Raw genomic sequence first — 18,114 nt, 5'->3', positions numbered from 1 at the left:
CACACACACACACACACACACACACACACACACACACACACACACACACACACACACACACACACACACACACACACACACGATCAGGCATAACATAATGGATTCCACTAGACCCCTGAAGGTGTGCTGTGGTATCTGGCACAAGGATCTTAGCAGCAGATCCTTTAAGTCCTTTAAGTTGTGAGTCGGGGCCTCCATGGATAGGACTTGTTTGTTCAGCACATCCCACAGATGCTCAATTGAATTGAGATCTGCAAAGCAGCCCATACGCAACAAACTGTGATGCACTGTGTATTCTGACACCTCTCTATCAGAACCAGAATTTACTTCTTGAGCAATTTGAGCTACAGTAGCTCGTCTGTTTGATCGGACTACACAGGCCAGCCTTCACTCCCCACGTGCATCAATGAGCCTTGGCCGCCTATGACCCTGTCATTGATTCACCACTGTTCTTCCTTATTGGACCACTTTTGATAGATACTGACCACTGCAGACCGGGAACACCCCACAAGAGCTGCAGATTTGGAGATGTTCTGACCCAGTCATCTAGCCATCACAATTTGGCTCTCAACTCGCTTAAACTCTTACTCTTGACCATTTTTTCAGATTCAAAAATAAAGCCCAGCTCCACTCCAAAAACAATAATTTTGTATTAAACCAGGCAAATGGCTCAAGAAAACAGGCCTTGAGTTTGAACACAAGACACGGCAAGAAAGCTTCAGTTTCCATCCTCGCCCGAACTGTATTAGCATTATTGACGCAGACAGTGACTGCAAACGTCTCTGAGGTTCAGCGGGAAACAATCAATAAGGAATTTTATGGACCTCAGAGGAGGTGCGTGCAACAAAAAAAAAAATTCACCATTCCTGTCCCATTTTCGGAAGCACACCAGAAAACAGACCTCGGCGGTCTCCGTCCACCCGAGGCCGAGCCGAACTGCAGCAATGCTTATTTGTGTGTGTCATAGTCACGGTCAATTACGTCGAGGTACGTCTGACGAAAACAAACAATGCAAATTGCACATCTTGTCTGTGTGCTTATCTCAGCATCATTGGACAGAGACACCAAGCATGAAGAGAAAGACGAGAGAGAAAGAGCGGTGGGTATCATAACGCTCTGGTCTCCGTTAATGAACCGTTTCCTGCAAAATGAATAATTGATTGATTATGACCAGCTCTGTGGTTGCTGTAGGGGAAACTATACCTCCGTGACCCCGGATGAGACGGGCTGTCATTCAGCAATCCGTTTTTTTTCATCGACTCAAGGGATTTGAGGGATTTAAAAACAGCCAAGCTAGGAATTCATTCCATTGGCTTTTGGGGAAATAAAAATAGATTAAACATCACTAAAAGCAAGGCTACCTTGGAAAAAGTGTAACAGTAACTTTTGTCAATTTGTCCCCAACTGTAATTCGTTCTCGACAGCTCTTGTTGAAAAACTGTCAGCATGGGTGACAGGAGAAAAACATTTGTTGGATCACTTCTTCATTTTGGCATGAAATCGAAAGATGATCAAGGGTTTTGGTGTGAAGATAGAAGTTGTTCTTTTTTCAACTAAATACATTTTTATATCCAAGTACAAACATTTTTTTTTAGTACTTATAGACTTTATTATGGATTTACTCTTTCCCAGACCCAGATTTAAAACCTTAAACTATGAAAATTCATCATAAAAAAAACAATAAACATTTTTTTAAACTATGATAGGCTTCCCAAACGCAGTAGTTAATAATAAATAAAAATAAATAGCCAAATAAAACATATTAAAAAGCGATATAAATGTTTATGATTACATTTTGTAATTTTCTCAAATTACGCCAGTAAAAATGGGAAAAAATATAATTTATTTGTGTATTTACATAAATGCTAACTATGAAATTAGCTATTTAAACACAGTACATAATCTGAGATGTGGTGGAAATGACACTACTTCGTTTAAAAAATAGAAATAAATATTTGTATTTATTTATAAACAAATTTTTATAAACAATAGTCCAATATTGTACATACAATCAATCAATAAATAACCGTTATTTATAAATACATTAATGTATTTATTTGTATTTATAATTTTAGGAATTAAAAATATTTATAAATAAATAAGTAATTTTATTTATAAAAAAATATTTTTATAAAAAATTAATTGCATATAAATACATAATATATATATATATATATATATATATATATATATATATATATATATATATATATATATAATACTCATACATAACAGGGTATATATTGGGTAAATAATATTATAAATACTATAAATAATATATAATATTAAATATTATAAATAAATACATATTTTATAAGTAAATAAATACAATTTTATTTATAAGTAAACAATTTATTAATTTATAAATCAATTATAATTATTTAGTTATGAGTAATTTATAAATAACAAATTACGGCTGTCAAAATTAACACATTAATAACGCATTAACACAAATCAATTTTAACGGCACTAATTTTATTAACACGCGATTAAAGCAGCGCACATTTTCTGATTGATCCCTGGCCCGTAGTTGGAGAAATTGAGATCAGTCATAAACGTAAAGTATGCAGTATAATAGGGAAATAAAAGTGTTAACAATGAAATTACTCTGAAGCAAGTACAGTTATAGCCTACATAAGCTACCATTTTTTCTGCTTAACTTTTATTAGGCCTCAGGTCAAAGAAAAGTGTTTTTTTTACTGAGCACATTCTCTGCAGGCTGAGTGTGATGCACTGCAAGCTCACTTATCTGAGGTAAATCATTAACACCATCACCGCTTACAGTACATGTGTTTTATTGAACTAAATACATTACAATCGGCTAAAACAAATATGCAGGTTACTTTTCTGAACAAGAAAGCTACTGAGTCCGTGTTCTTCACACTGTTCACGTGACTCACGGCACAGTTAGGCACACACACACACACACACAAAATACCGGCAGTTCAATAGGGAACGGGCATCTCTTAAAGGGGCCACACTATATTCCATCTCTTAAAGGGGCCTACTCGTGGAATATGGACCTCCTCCAGGTATGGTGTGGTACTGGTGCGCTCTCAGGTCCGCATGACAGCTTTCAAATTACCAATTTTTCATACGAACTGTGCCCTGTTCTGAATTAAACTGCCAGTGTAAAAACTCCCTTTATTTATATTCTTAAAATGAGAGAAATCAATGCTTATTATGAATTACCTAATTCTGAATTTCATTAATTTCAATTAATGAAATTGTTTTTCAGGGGTCGGGTGTGGCCCATTAGTTCCAGTAAAAGGAATCTTAATGCTTCAGTACACCAAGGCATTTTGGACAATTTTATGCTCCCAATTTTGTGGCAATAGTTTGGGGATGGCCCCTTCCTGTTTCAATATGACTGCACACCCATGCACAAAGCAAGGTCCATAAAGACATGGTCAAGCAGGCACGCACGTGCGCTCGTGTACACACATACACACACACAGAGGCTTAAATAAAAATATTTATGAACAATGAAATTGTTGAACAAATGGAAATTGGGAGTGTATATTGAGAGTGTAAGTTGTTAAATACTACTTTATGTAATGTTTTAAATTACCAAATTTGGAAAGCTTAGGCTTAAGAGACATGAACAAGTTCTTTGAAAAACATCTGTGACCTTTGACACATGTCTCTTCATGCTCTGAGTATGGTATCACTAATAATAAACATAACCTTTGCATAAAGTATTCCAATTTGTCCATACCCATGTTGATTAGAGTATTAAAAATGTAAAAACATATTAATTAAAGGTCCATTTAGAACCGATAAAAATGTACGCTTAAATTGCAATTAATCGCAAGTTAACTCACAACAATATGCGATTAATCGCGATTAAATATTTTAATCGATTGACGGCCCTAATATAAATTGATAACTTAAGTTACATCTATAACATTCATACGTAACAGGGGAATATGAGCATATTTTCAAACAGTTCAAAAAAGTGCCTGTGAATTGAAGAGATACATTTAATTAAAGACTAAAGATGATTTCATTGGACAATGTCCCAAAAGCACAGCCTCAGCCAAATTAATCTGCACTATGTTACCCAGACTCAACAAATACAAAGCTGGAAATATTAAAGCAGGGATGCTATTTGGAAATGTATCCAAAAGCAGTGGACAAAGATGCATGACCTTATAGAAGCAGCACCGAAGCTGGACTCTGAGCAGCAGAGTAAAAGAGCAGCAGGCGTTCCTTGAAAAATGGTGCAATAACTCGCTACACACAATTCTATTCATCTATTATAAGGGGAAATCCATTATTTAGTCCAACCCCTGAGCGCATCCAGCATATAGTGAAGCAGATCTAAGAACAATACTGTTCCATTAAAGTAGACACATCTTAAGCTTAATCATTTGCTATATGATAAAATATGATATAAATGTGACTCTGGACCAAAAAAACAGTCATAAGGGTCAATATATACAATTTTAATATGACAAAATTTGGCCGAGATACAACTATTTGAAAATCTGGAATGCGAGAGTGCAATTTTTTTTTTTTTGTGAAATACTGAGAAAATCACCTAAAGTTGTCCAAATTAAGTCATTAGCAATTAAAACTACTACTAATAATCATTTTTTGATATATTTACAATAGGGAATTTACAAGATATCTTAATGGAACATGATCTTTACTTAATATCCTAATAATTTTTGGCATAAAAGAAAAATCTACTTTTGACCCATAAAATGTATCGTTGGCTATTGCCACAAACATACCCTTGTGACTTATGACACAAAATAAACACATCATACACACAAAAGACCTTAATCGTTTTTGTCATAAGACAAGACTTGTTTTAAAAGAATATTTATTTTAATACTTTTTTTACCTCATTGGCAAACTTGTTTTATTATTATTGTTTTAAACAAACTTCATTCAGTTTTGTTTTATGCTTAAAAAAAGAATTTTTCATTACCACACTGGGAAAATATTTTTGTTTGCTTGTTTGTCTTTAACAAATCTCATTGAATTATGCTTCAATTTATGCCAAAAAGACAAGAAACAAGTGTATTTTTCTTATCTGAGATTAAAAACAAAACAAAACATAAACCTCATTCAATTTAGTTTAGATTCATGCTTATAATAGCCCTGTTGTGATCGTCCCTGTAAATAATGAGAATATACTGCCCACTTAAAACAAACACAAGACAGTAAACGGCTCTGGGTTTCTTAGCAACATGGGTATGATGTCCTCTCCTGGGACCTGTAGATCAAGTAAATACAGAGAGACAGTTGGCTTTGAGCCGCAGATGCAGAGGACGAGCAAACTCACCTGTCTCTTCACTGCGCCCCGATCCTTGACAACCGTCTTCATCATCGCACTCGCCGCTGCCTTCTGCCATGTCGCTGCCGCTGGTCTCGACATCCTTACGACCATCTGTTCCTAAACCCGTCTCCCTCCACATTTCCTGTGACAAAACATAAATCACAGGACAACGGACCACTCTGACATCAGACACATGAGATTTAAACAAGTTAAATTGGCTGAAATAATTAATTTGGTCAATATTTTAAAGATTATTTATCTTTAAGTGTCCAAAAAATAAAACTTTTTAATTATTGTTTTATTACTAAAATAATCATAGACCACAAGAATATATTGCCAAAAGTATTGGGACACCCCTCCAAATCATTGAATTCAGGTGTTCTGAATGCAGACTACTTCTACAAACATTTGCGAAAGAATGGGTCGCTCTCAGGAGCTCAGTGAATTCAAGCGTGGTATTGTGATAGGTTGCCACCTGTGCAATAAGTGCATTTGTGAAATTTCTTCACTACTAAATATTCCACGGTCAGCTGTTAGTGGTATTATAACAAAGTGGAAGCAATTGGGAACAACAGCAACTCAGCCATGAAGTGGTAGGCCATGTAAATCGCAGAGCAGGGTCAGCACATGCTGAGGCGCACAATGCGCAGAAGTCGCTAACTTTTAATACCTACAGACCTCTAAACTTATTGTGGCCTTCAGATTAACTCAAGAATAGTGTGTAGAAAGCTTAACGGAATAGCTTTCCATGGCTGAGTAGCTACCTCCAAGCCTTACATCACCAAGTGCAAAGCACGCCGCCACTGGACTCCAGAGCAGTGGAGATGCGTTTTCTGGAGTGACGAATAACGCTAAGATAGATGAGTCTGGATTTGGTGATTGCCAGGAGAACGGTACTTGTCTGACTGCATTGTGCCATGTGTAAAGTTTGGTGGAGGGGGGGTTATGGCATGGGGTTGTTTTTCAGGGGTTGGGCTTGGCCCATTAGTTCCAGTAAAAGGAAATTACAGCACACCAAGACATTTTGGACAATTTTATGCTTCGCATGTGGTGGGAATAGTTTGGGGATTGGCCCCTTCCTGTTTCAACATGACTGCACAAAGCAAGGTCCATAAAGACATGGATGGTGAGTTTGGTGTGGAGGAACTTGATTGGCCTGCACAGAGTCCTGACCTCAACCCGATAGAACACCTTTGAGATGAATTAGAGCTGAGACTGCGAGCCAGGCCTTCACGTCGAACATCAGTGCCTGACCTCACACTTCTAGAAGAATGGTCAAAAATTCCCATAAGCACACTCCTAAACCTTGTGAAAAGCCATCCCAGGAGAGTTGAAGCTATTATGGCTGCATTTATGCTGTAAAAAAATTGCTGCCTTAAATTTTAACATTCTCTTAACATTCTTAATTTCAACTCTCAACTTGAATGTTTAAGTCGTTTCAACTTAAATTACATTAATGAGTAAAATCTTGTATATCTCTTGTAAATAAAAAAGTTGAAAATTGCTTAACTTCTTTTGATGAGTTAAAGCAATGTAAAAACATGGTGTCATAACAGGTTTTAACAGCAATAGGTTTTCCTTTTTGCAAAAAACACAACAACAACAAAAAAACACAGGAAAAAAGCATACAGTGACTACAACATAATCAGGTATTTTGTTGGCTCTCTCTTGTTTTAGTGTGCGTTCATAATTTCTTTTTATGACAGCCTTGCCAAAAATGATGTCCGCACAATTTGATATGTTTCAATGCATTATTACAAATTAAACAACAGACTTCACAGAAAACTATGCAATATACTTACAAAATCTTACATTTTTAAAATGTCCTATAGGCTGGACATCAATTATGGCAACAAATTTGTGTACTGTACTTTACACACATAAGCAAGCAGGCACGCATGCGCGCACAGAGACTTAAATAAAAATATGGAAATTAAGTGTGTATATAAGTTGTAAAATACTACTTTATGTAATGTTTTAAATTAGCAAATTTGGAAATGATTAATAATGAACAATTAAGGCTATGTTAATGCATTCTTTTCATTCTTTCTAGGGAATGTCCAACCTGATACAATCTCCAGCTGGTGCCCCATAACAACTACAGCAGCTCTGTTCTCAAATTCACGAGCTGTAATAGTGGAATTTTCCTGAAATGACTCCCTCTGAAGCGAGTAAGTGAGTCGAGATCACCCATCATGTCCAAATAGCCCCATGTGTTCCAACAAAGGCTTCCAGGCAAGAAGTCAAGGCTCATAACAGCAGCATTCCAGCACACTAAACATGGATTCACTCAAGTGCAAATTCCATTTTCACAGCGAGAGAATATTAAACACGTGCAGTTGCGAGGCATTTCAGAACTGTTTAGAAAAACAGCTCTGGGAATCGCAGAAGTGCATAATTCATAACATCTTAACTGAGTTATTTTTTGGCTCCCCATTGTTTCTGCTTTCATATTCTGTCTCACTTTCTAATTTGTTTTTAACACAGAGAAGTGCAAAACAACTTCATAGAACCAAGGAAACAACCACAGCCAATCAGAAAATAATTGATGTTTAATATTCAGTAGAGCAAGATGTTGGACCAATAAGATTTCACGGTAGGTTTGGCTACCAAATGTGACGTGACAAAAGAAGAAACTATGCCAAAATTCTTCTGTTCGAAACTGATAATGATTTTTTTTAAATGTATGAATGAAACCTAATAAATGTCAAATATAAAATGTTCTAGTAAATAAAAAAAATTAAACACTAGCAATTAAAATTAATCAGTTTAAATTATATAAGTTTAGGCCTGTAACATTACTATTTTACATTATTATTAACATTATTATCTAATTTTTTCCATAATAATTTATGGTATTATATTTATATAATTGTTTTATGTATGTTTGTATGCATATAATATTGTTACGATTATGATAAATAATCGCAAATTACATTATGATGTAAAGTGAATAACACTGATTATCCGTCACAGCACCTGTTAGTAGGTGGAATATTTTAGGCAGCAAGTGAACATTTTGTCCTCAAAGTTGATGTGTTAGAATCAGGAAAAATGGGCAAGCGTAAGGGTTTGAGCGAGTTTGACAAGTTCCAAATTGTGATGGCTAGATGACTGGGTCAGAGCATCTCCAAAACTGTAGCTCTTGTTGGGTGTTCCCGGTCTGCAGTGGTCAGTATCTATCAAAAGTGCTCCAAGGAAGAACAGTGGTGAACCGGCGACAGGGTCATGGGCGGCCAAGGCTCATTGATGCACGTGGGAAGCGAAGGCTGGCCCCTGTGGTCCGATCAAACAGACGAGCTACTGTAGCTCAATTTGCTCAAGAAGTAAATTCTGGTTCTGATAGAAAGGTGTCAGAATACACAGTGCATCGCAGTTTGTTGCATATGGGGCTGCATAGCCGCAGACCAGTCAGGGTGCCAATGCTGACCCCTGTCCACCGCGGAAAGCACCAAAACTGGGCACATAAGCATCAGAACCAGACCATGGGGCAATAGAAGAAGGTGGCCTGGTCTGACGAATCATATTTTCTTTTACATCACATGGATGGGCGGGTGCATGTGCGTCGCTTACCTGGGGAGCACATGGCACCAGGATGCACTATGGGAAGAAGGCAAGCTGGCGGAGGCAGTGTGATGCTTTGGGCAATGTTCTGCTGGGTAACCTTGGGTCCTGCCATCCGTGTGGACGTTACTTAGACACATACCACCTACCGAAGCATTGTTACAGACCATGTACACCCTTTCATGGAAACAGAATTCCCTGGTGGCTGTGGCCTCTTTCAGCAGGATAATACACACTGCCACAAAGAAAAAAAGAGTTTGAGGTGTTGACTTGGCCTCCAAATTCCCCAGATCTCAATCCGATCGAGCATCTGTGGGATGTGCTGAACAAACAAGTCCGGTCAATGGAGGCCTCACCTCACAACTTACAGGACTTAAAGGATCTGCGGCTAACATCTTGGAGCGAGATACCACAGCATACACTCAGGGGTCTAGTGGAGTCCATGCCTCGACTGCTTTAGGCTTGTTTTGGCAGCAAAAGAGGGACCAACACAATATCAGGGTCATAATGTTATGCTTATACTGTAAAATGTATTAATTGCAATTAATAATATCTAACATAAAGGTTTGTAAATATATAATGTGTTTGTATGTATGATGTATGTATACACACAAGATATATTTACAAAAGTTATGCAATATATGATTAATCGTAATTAATCAATTTGACAGCACTAATATATTCAAAACAAGAAATATATATATATATATATATATATATATATATATATATATATATATATATATATATATATATATGGAAAGAAGGCAAGCCGTATATATTTATTTAAATATTTAATTATTGAAATATTAAATAATAATTAAGTTAATTTTAAATGTATTATTATTTAAATATTATTTAATATTTTATTAAATAATAACTACTGTTATTTAATATGTAATTATTTTAAAAACTAGACACAAAACACATATGAAGAATGAATGAATAAAAAAATAAAAAAATAGTCTGTTGTTATGGTTGATAAAAAAAAAATCATTAGTTTTATTTTTTATAAAATATAACTTAATGGCATAAAGTTGAACAATGAATATTCAGATTTCATTGATAGTATATTGTACTACATTCAAGCACACTTTAAATTCAATTCCCTTGCATTCTTTTTCTCCCTGACAGAGGAAGGCAACACAATTAAATTCCACAGTGACATTGTGGAAAACGTCCCCCAGGGGACTGCTAATTAACTGCCGTATAATTAATTATGCCACGCGTCAGACGAACACCATGGCAACAACAGACCGAACAGACTGTCCTTTGGGCGCGTCCACCCCCTTCTATTGAGATAAAATAGCGACATACTTATTAGTGCTTTCTTTTTTGCCTTGCCTGGTTCATTATTCAATTTAGCTGCACATTAAATTTTAATTGTTTTGTTTGTGATAAGAGAAGAAACAATTAAAGAAAGACCTCTCGCCCTCCACACTGAGTCATGAGCGTGTTGGTATTAAATTGACATGGATGAATTAAAATACTTCAGTGATTAAAGTTTCTGACTTCATTTCATTTTATCCTAGCTAGATAAAGAAATCAAGGTTAAAATTGACATGGGACTGCATTTTCAACCTATTTCGCCCGTGTTTTGTGACATATTTCTGAATGAAATGAGACTTGATTGTATTCATTTGAAATTGACTGGATTGTGAAAAGTGGGTGTTCCGTGTGTTTTCACCACCATTATTTTATTCTTCAAAATAAATATCTTTTTTTATGTTCAGCAGAAGAAGGAAACTCATTCAGGCTTCCATTTTGTTTTCATTTTTCATTTTTGGGTGAACTATCCCATTAATATTCAGAGCTCGCCATGGTCAGTCTTTATCTCTCCAAAAAGATTGCGTTTCTGCAGCAGGATCTTCTGCATAATTCAGAGTCATCCAGGAAACAAATTCCCTTAAATCCATGGCAGTTTCAAGACCCCAGTCATGTAAACGGATCGATAGGATGCTTTGTGGGTCGTTTTTGCCAAACTGCGTCTCCTTGACAACAGGCCTCATCAACTGGACTGAGATACACCTCTAATGGTCATTGGAAAGCGATACTGAGGCGTGTTTGACAGGGATCTGATAAACAGACCAATAACTCATCAACATATATGACACATCCAAACACTATTGTGAAGAAATTGCGGATGCAGCCCCTTAAAGTTACAATACTTTAAAGTTAAAAAAGTATCATTTATCTACAACTTTATATTATTTACTTGGCTTTTATTTTTATATTTTAAGTTTTCATATGAACTTAAGTTTTGGTCATTTTGTTTTGTGCTTTTGTTATTATGTTATATATAACATATTAGCTTTAAATTTTAATTTGATTCATTTTAGGACTGCAAAAAATGCTTTTCTTACTCAGTATTTTTGTCTTGTTTCCAGTTAAAATTTCTAAAAAATTCTTACATTAAGAAACATTTTTTAGAAAACTAAAAATTATTGTGTTGTTTTGGGAAAAAATAACTCAAAATTAAGAGAGTTTTTGCTGAAAAGCAGAATAATCTGCCTGTGGGGTAAGATAAATAATCTTGTTTTACAATTATTTTTCTTACCCCACTGGCAGATTATTCTGCTTTTCAGCAAAAACTCTCTTAATTTTAAGTTATTTTCCCCTCAAAAAAAGACAATTATTTTTGCTTGTCTTGTAAATACTTCGTGTTGTAAGAATTTGTAGATGTTTGGACTAGAAACAAGACAAAAATACTAAGTAAGAAAGGCATTTTTTTGCAGTGTAACTGTTATTGATATGAAGTCAAGCAATGGATATTATTTTTTCAATTTCAATTTTAGTTGTTTCAACTTAAAAGAGAATTAGAAATGTTGCCTTGGCAACCAACCAACCAACCAACTAACTAACTAACTAGCTAAAAAACCCTCAGTTTTACTTGGAAAATATAACTGTTATTCCTATAAAGTTAAATAATGAATATCCATTTTAGTTTTATTAATTTTAGGATTTCAATTTAAACAATAATTAGAAATGTTGCCTTAGCAACCAAACAGCCAAACGGCCAATCGACAGACCAACCGACCAACCAACCAACCAACCCTCAAAATTACTTAAAAAACATAACTCTCATTGGTATAAAGATGAAAAAGTAATATACATTTTTCAATTTAAGTAATTTTAGGACTTAAACGAAAATAAAAAACGTTTGGCTGGCAACCAACCAACCAACCAACCAACCAACCAACCAACCAACCAACCAACCAACCAACCAACCAACCAACCAACCAACCCGACCCGACCCGACCCGACCCGACCCGACCCGACCCGACCCGACCCGACCCGACCCGACCCGACCCGACCCGACCCGACCCGACCCGACCCGACCCGACCCGACCCAACCCAACCCAACCCAACCCGACCTTCAGACGGCAGAAGGTCTGGACTCTATAGCCGCGTTCCACCGCAGGAACTTTTCCCAGGAACTAGTGACATTGGGGTGGTTTGACCGTAGGAACCGGGGTCTAAATAAAGTTCCGGTCAAAGATTTCCCCCTCAAAACGGCACTGTTTGCGAGGTAGTGCTTTTTCAAAGTTTAGGAACTTTTGAGGGTGTTGGTGGAAACAGGGCTTATCACAACTTTCATTGGCCAAGGACCGCCCAAAGCCATCTGACTCAACCAATCACAGCTCATTTTGTTCTGCATCATGTTTAGGGGCGTGAAAATGTAAAGTCGATGTCTCTGCATTAAAAGACTGGCAAGCATCTATAAATTTTTCATTCAAGAACGCTGTGCAAGTTTACTGCAACAATGAAGCCGCAATTTCTACATTCTTTTGAAAATCCAGCGTTTAGTTGATCCTGGTAAGCGCTCGTTGTCACAGTTGGTTTTTGGTCTATACTAGTCTTTGACATTTGTTGCTATATGAAAAAAAACATCTGTCAAAAATGTTACATCATAAAATAAGATTATATGGGTTTTGAACGACTATCGGCCAACTATCCACAACCATTACCGAACAACATGGACTTGGATGTCTTTGGATTGCACTGAAATATGGTGCACAAATCCACTTGCATGCCTTATATGTGTAAGTGTTTGCGTGTTGATGTATGTTTACATTAGATAGCGGGTTATGAGAGCATTCGTACTCATTAGCATCCCTCTGTGACACATATCGGCTCATGCGGATGTGTAAGTCATGCCTGGGGTTTTCTGCATTCGCCATTTTTGCGGCGAGCACTCATAAATTACTTAGCTTTATGTAAAAGAGTGTTACATCATACTGTCCGCTCGAAGCTAAAGGATGCACAGAAGATTCAGAGAAAAAAATAATAATGACGACCTTTGATGTAAACTCAACCACGAGGCGCATAAATCTTTCCTGTAGCGCAAGATGACTCACTCTTGGGACACAGCTTTGCAATATTAATTTCTCAATAAGCGTTGATCAGAGATGGACTGGGACTAAGGCTCTGGTTATTACTTGAAGATTTCACACACCGCTCTGAAGGCATTAAGTGGCACAAGACTCCAGGTTGTCATGATATCCCGTGACACTTTTTGAAGTATTCAGTGTCTAACACATCCTTTTCAGGACACTTTATATGGGGCCAATGATACATATGAAACACAGACTTCTGAAAAGGATCTGTAATTGGTGACAACCCACAGTACACTGTGAAAAATCCTTTTTGTGTGTGTGTAATCATCCAGCTAAAATATCTAAAGAACCTTTAAACAAGAATAATTGACTTAAGAGGCAATACTGCTTAAAATACTAAGATAAAATTAATCTTTAATACAAGTGTGTTTTGTCTTCCTGCACACTAAAAGAATTTTCTCTTATTTTAAGAAAGACAAAAAACAGTTTTAAGTCAAGACAATCTATGAAAACAAGTCCTAATAGCTTATTCAGTGTTACTTCTAAAATAAATGTGTTTCTTTCGAAAGATTGAGATTGCAAGCAAGACAAAACTCTAATTGAAAACTCATGAAGTCGTCATTTTTGTTGTGTACTCCAGGGGGCAATATAGTTACTATTAAATGGAAATTCGTGTACGTTTCATGGTTGCGTTTCGTCTGCTAGAGGGCGTCAATTCAAAAGAAAGGCATAGTATGATAATGCTAGGTTTCAGCGCAGAATCTTGGGACATGTGGTCTTCAGCCGGTGGAAAAGAATTGGGATAGGACTCGGGTAGAAATCATATTCATGGACGCGATTATTAACGTTACTATACTATAAAGCAGAGCAGGGCTGAGTGTTGAGGAGCTGAGCAAGGCCGCTGGAGTGATTGTTGCACAAACACGCAGCCCGTGAGCAGAGGGACTTTTATTATGACGGGACACAGTCGCCATTTCTGCTTTTCCGGTAACGCAGCTCTGTTTATCATATTAGATGCATTTAAAGTGTGTTTAAAATGATGTTATGACGTTCGCTCAGTGGCTGCTGTGACACTTTTTGCACACTGGAAACCATGGATATGAAGCAATGAATTGACAGCAATTGATAGCCCTTTTTTTCACAATTTACAAATAGTTGGAAACATTTGGGATATTGTAAGAACTCAACTTAACAAAATATATAACTCTGGCCTGGTGGTTTTGGGTTATTTCACTGCTAAAATACATAGTGCACATTTAAAGGGGGGTGGGGGTTTCCACTTTATATTAGGTGGCCTTAACTACTGTGTACTTGCATCAAAAATAAGTACAATGTACTTATTGTGTTCATATTGTGTTGTAAAACACCTTTGCTGACATTGAGGTGGGTTACGGGTAAAGAAGAGCAAAACACTCAAAATCCCTTGCATTTTGAAAAAGGCACAGAATTAAAGGACAACTCCGGTGAGAAATGAACCTAGGTGTAATTAACAGATGGTTACAGAGTAGATCATTCTCTGGGATGCGTTTTCATGGAAATCGAATGTAAAGAGTTTTATCTCTAAAAACAGATTCGCTTATAATGCTAGTCTATGGGGCACAGGGTAGTGAAATTAAATCGCTAGTTAATACCACTAACAAGGCTAAAAATAGCCTCACACTAACACAGTAGCATAATGAGGCATGCAAACCGAAGCATTGAGAACTTTGTAAGTGTGCAAACAGTTTAATAAGAAGATACTTTATTAACACAGTGCATTAAGCGTTCACGGACAGGCGCCATCTTGGAAAACAGTCACGACAAGTCAAACCACGAGCGCTCTGCTAAGTAATGAACTATGACTTGGAATCTCATATGGTTCGTTGTTTCCGGAAGAAAACACTGAATGCTACAGAGAAAATAAATAAATAAAAATAAAATTGTCCATGTAATTACATTTCACAAACTAAAGTCCTATCGACCAGCTCACTTAGACCAGCACTCGTGGATCGATTCGTTGAGACTGTTTTCCAAGATGGCGCCTGTCCGTGAACGTTTAATGCACTGTCTTTATAAAGTATCTTCTTATTAAACTGTTTGTACACTTACAAAGTTCTCAATGCTTCGGTTTGCATGTAGGAACCCTCATTATGCTACCGTGTTAGTGTGAGGCTATTTTGAGCCTTGTTAGTGGCATTAACTAGCGATTTAATTTTACTACCCTGTGTCTACCCTGAGTCCCCATAGACAAGCGCTATAAGCTAATCTGTTTTTAGAGATAAAACTCTTTACATTCGATTTTCATAAACGCATCCCAGAGAACGATCTACTCGGTAACCAATTACACCTAGGTTCATTTCTCAGCTGAGTTGTCCTTTAAGCTTGCATTCTTAGAAGATTCTGCATTCACATACTTGCGTAGAGTATGGCTGAATTCAGAAATGCATGCTAGCATAATACTTTTACTATTACTGCCATATAGCATGTATGCTAGTACGCTTTTAGTATATTTTTCAACACATAACTCAAACCACATCCAGGTCTCCATTCTGTTATCTCATGCCCACTTTTCACAATCCAATTAATACCGGATTTTATTTGCAAGAGTATCATGGTTATGTATTAGCATTAGTTGTACATTAATGATGTATTGTATCTGCCAGTTTTTACATGGATAGGTTATTTAAATATCAGGCTTTATTCCCGATGGGAATAATGGGAATAATTCCACAAGCGTCTCGAAGTGACCTGCTCCTCAACCCCTGACACAAATCTACTTTACTTTCCCAGCTTTCTTGCCTGTCAGTGACGCAAGTCCTCACAGCAACGCAATGTGGCCAGGGCTGGGTCAGCTTTGGACATAATGTGGAACCAGAACGTCTGTTTTTAATGGAGCAATGAAAGATGTTACAAAATAGGGGCTGACGACTGAGCTGCCCTCCGTCCCCTCCCAAACGCAGCTGCAGGGGTGACAGACTTTGTCGTCATGCCAAGAAGGTCTTCAACACTCCCGCTGGGGATGCTTGGTCTGATCTTTATGCAGTCTGATCACAGAGCAAACCCTGGGCCTAATGACACCGTCTCACCACTCTTGACATGTGCGCTGGTGTTGAGTTGGCCTAGACTATTTTTGTTTGGTGGGCAAGCTCGAAACTAGTGCTTCTGGCGGTTCTTAATGTCTGCTTTTTGGCTTGCAAAGCAAACATTCAGTTAACCTTTTATAAAAAAGGAATGCACACAAGCCATAGCTGTGCTTCTTTTATACGACTGTTACTTGTCAGATTGCATGATTTGACCGTGGTAAGATCTTGCTCAATGGTCAATGATTATATCCCTGATACTTAGAGACATCTATTTGATGTGCGTGTTTTCATCTGGAAGGAGTGCTTTTAGAGTGTTTGCTCATCGAATGCAACTATGAGACGTTTCCTGTCAGATGTTAAATAGAAATGTAGAAAATTTATGTAAAACTGGCTGTTTATCATCATCAAGATCTTTTTAGAGGAACCGCTCATTAACAGACATGACACACGGGATATGCATCTTAGCAAACTTGAATCACGATCGACAGCATTGACTTCTCAATTGTGTTCTGATGGGCATTGTAGGAAATTTGTAAAAGTTGTACTGCAGAACTGATAAAAGTTTCAGACAAATCTTCCTTTCGGCAAGCTTGTCACTCTAAACTTAACTTGTCAGTCGAGTTCCCAATAGGTGCGTGAAAGAGAATTGTTTTTCTAATGGTTGTGGCTTGCATTGTGGACAACGTTGGTTTGAACTCATGTCGATTCAACTGATTTGTAACGTGTCCAAGGGCTCAACCTAATGATTGTCAGGACTTGCTCAAAGCTGGTCCACCCTGCATGAACAAAGCCGATTTCGGCCTACAACAAACAACATCTCTTACAATTCCTCAAAGTTCCAGATACCTTGGCAAACTCGTGGTGAAAATTGTCCAGAGCGCAGACTTTAGCACTACAAGGATTTTGTTGAGCTAACGGTTAAGGAGGTCAGGGTAAGGGTTAAAGGACAACTCAGGGGAATTTTTAAGTGTATCTTGATCGTTATATCTTTGTGATTGGTGCTTTCAACACGGAGCAATTACAGTTAATGCCCAGAGCGCCCCCCCCCCCCCCCCCCCAGCTAAAACGGCAGTTGTGGGGGCATAAACGTAAAGGGTGTCTTTGTGCCTCTTAACAGACATAAAATGCAACATCATGTCCAAATGTCCAACTTCAACAGGTCCCTTACACGACAACGAGATGCATTTAGCCACTTAGTCATTGTTTAAATTCACCTAAATAGTGTTTTAGACGGCTAGCTGTAGTCTCGCGCTGAAGTCCCGTGGGAACTCCGTTGTAGCCGGAAAAAAGGCAAATAATCCAGTTTAGAGGAGCGTTAATTGTGTGTTAAGAGGCACAAAGACACCCTTTACGTTTATGCCCCCATAACTGCCATTTTAGCTGAGTGGGGGCTCTGGGCATTAACTGTAATAGCTCCGTGTTGCAAGCACCAATCCAGCTCGTTTTTTTTCTATAGACTGTACTCACAAAGATATAACGATCAAGATAAACTTAAAAATTCCCCAGAGTTTTCCTTTAAGAACATATTGTTTGGGTCAAATGAGGCAGGAAAGATGTTTTTGGACATACCTGGTTGAAGTGCTCTAGCTTTTCCTTCACGTTGGCCAAGATTGGATCCACACTTTTGACCTTTATCTCTTGGTTGTATCTCTGGGCTTGCAGTCCATTCCCCACCACATGACCTGTATAACTGTGACAGAAACAGAACAAGCGATAAGTTACCTTAACAGAAATCAAGCTCAATTTGGACTGATAATGATCTCCTAATTCTGAGTTCTGGAGTCCTAAAAATGCAGGGAATGCTCAAGGCTTGTCTATTAGAAACAGACCCAAGGATTGATCAGACATTCAGACAGCCTTT

General features: G+C 37.4%; 1 protein-coding gene across 1 annotated transcript in view; it reads right to left on the bottom strand.

Annotated features, from left to right (window-relative positions):
• gpc5b (glypican 5b) overlaps nucleotides 1–18,114 on the bottom strand; it is a 53,963-nt gene that overhangs the window by 14,756 nt on the left and 21,093 nt on the right. The window contains exons 7-8 of the mRNA XM_067415758.1: nucleotides 17,823–17,943; nucleotides 5,297–5,432 (exon numbers count right to left, since the gene is read on the bottom strand). Of these exons, the coding sequence (XP_067271859.1) occupies nucleotides 5,297–5,432; nucleotides 17,823–17,943 (257 nt within the window). The remainder of the gene's footprint in view (nucleotides 1–5,296; nucleotides 5,433–17,822; nucleotides 17,944–18,114) is intronic.

This window comes from Pseudorasbora parva, chromosome 14 (assembly GCF_024679245.1).
Source record: "Pseudorasbora parva isolate DD20220531a chromosome 14, ASM2467924v1, whole genome shotgun sequence".
NCBI lineage: Eukaryota > Metazoa > Chordata > Actinopteri > Cypriniformes > Gobionidae > Pseudorasbora > Pseudorasbora parva.
Note: the sequence above shows the minus strand (reverse complement) of the source record. Positions and strands in the feature narration are given on the sequence as shown.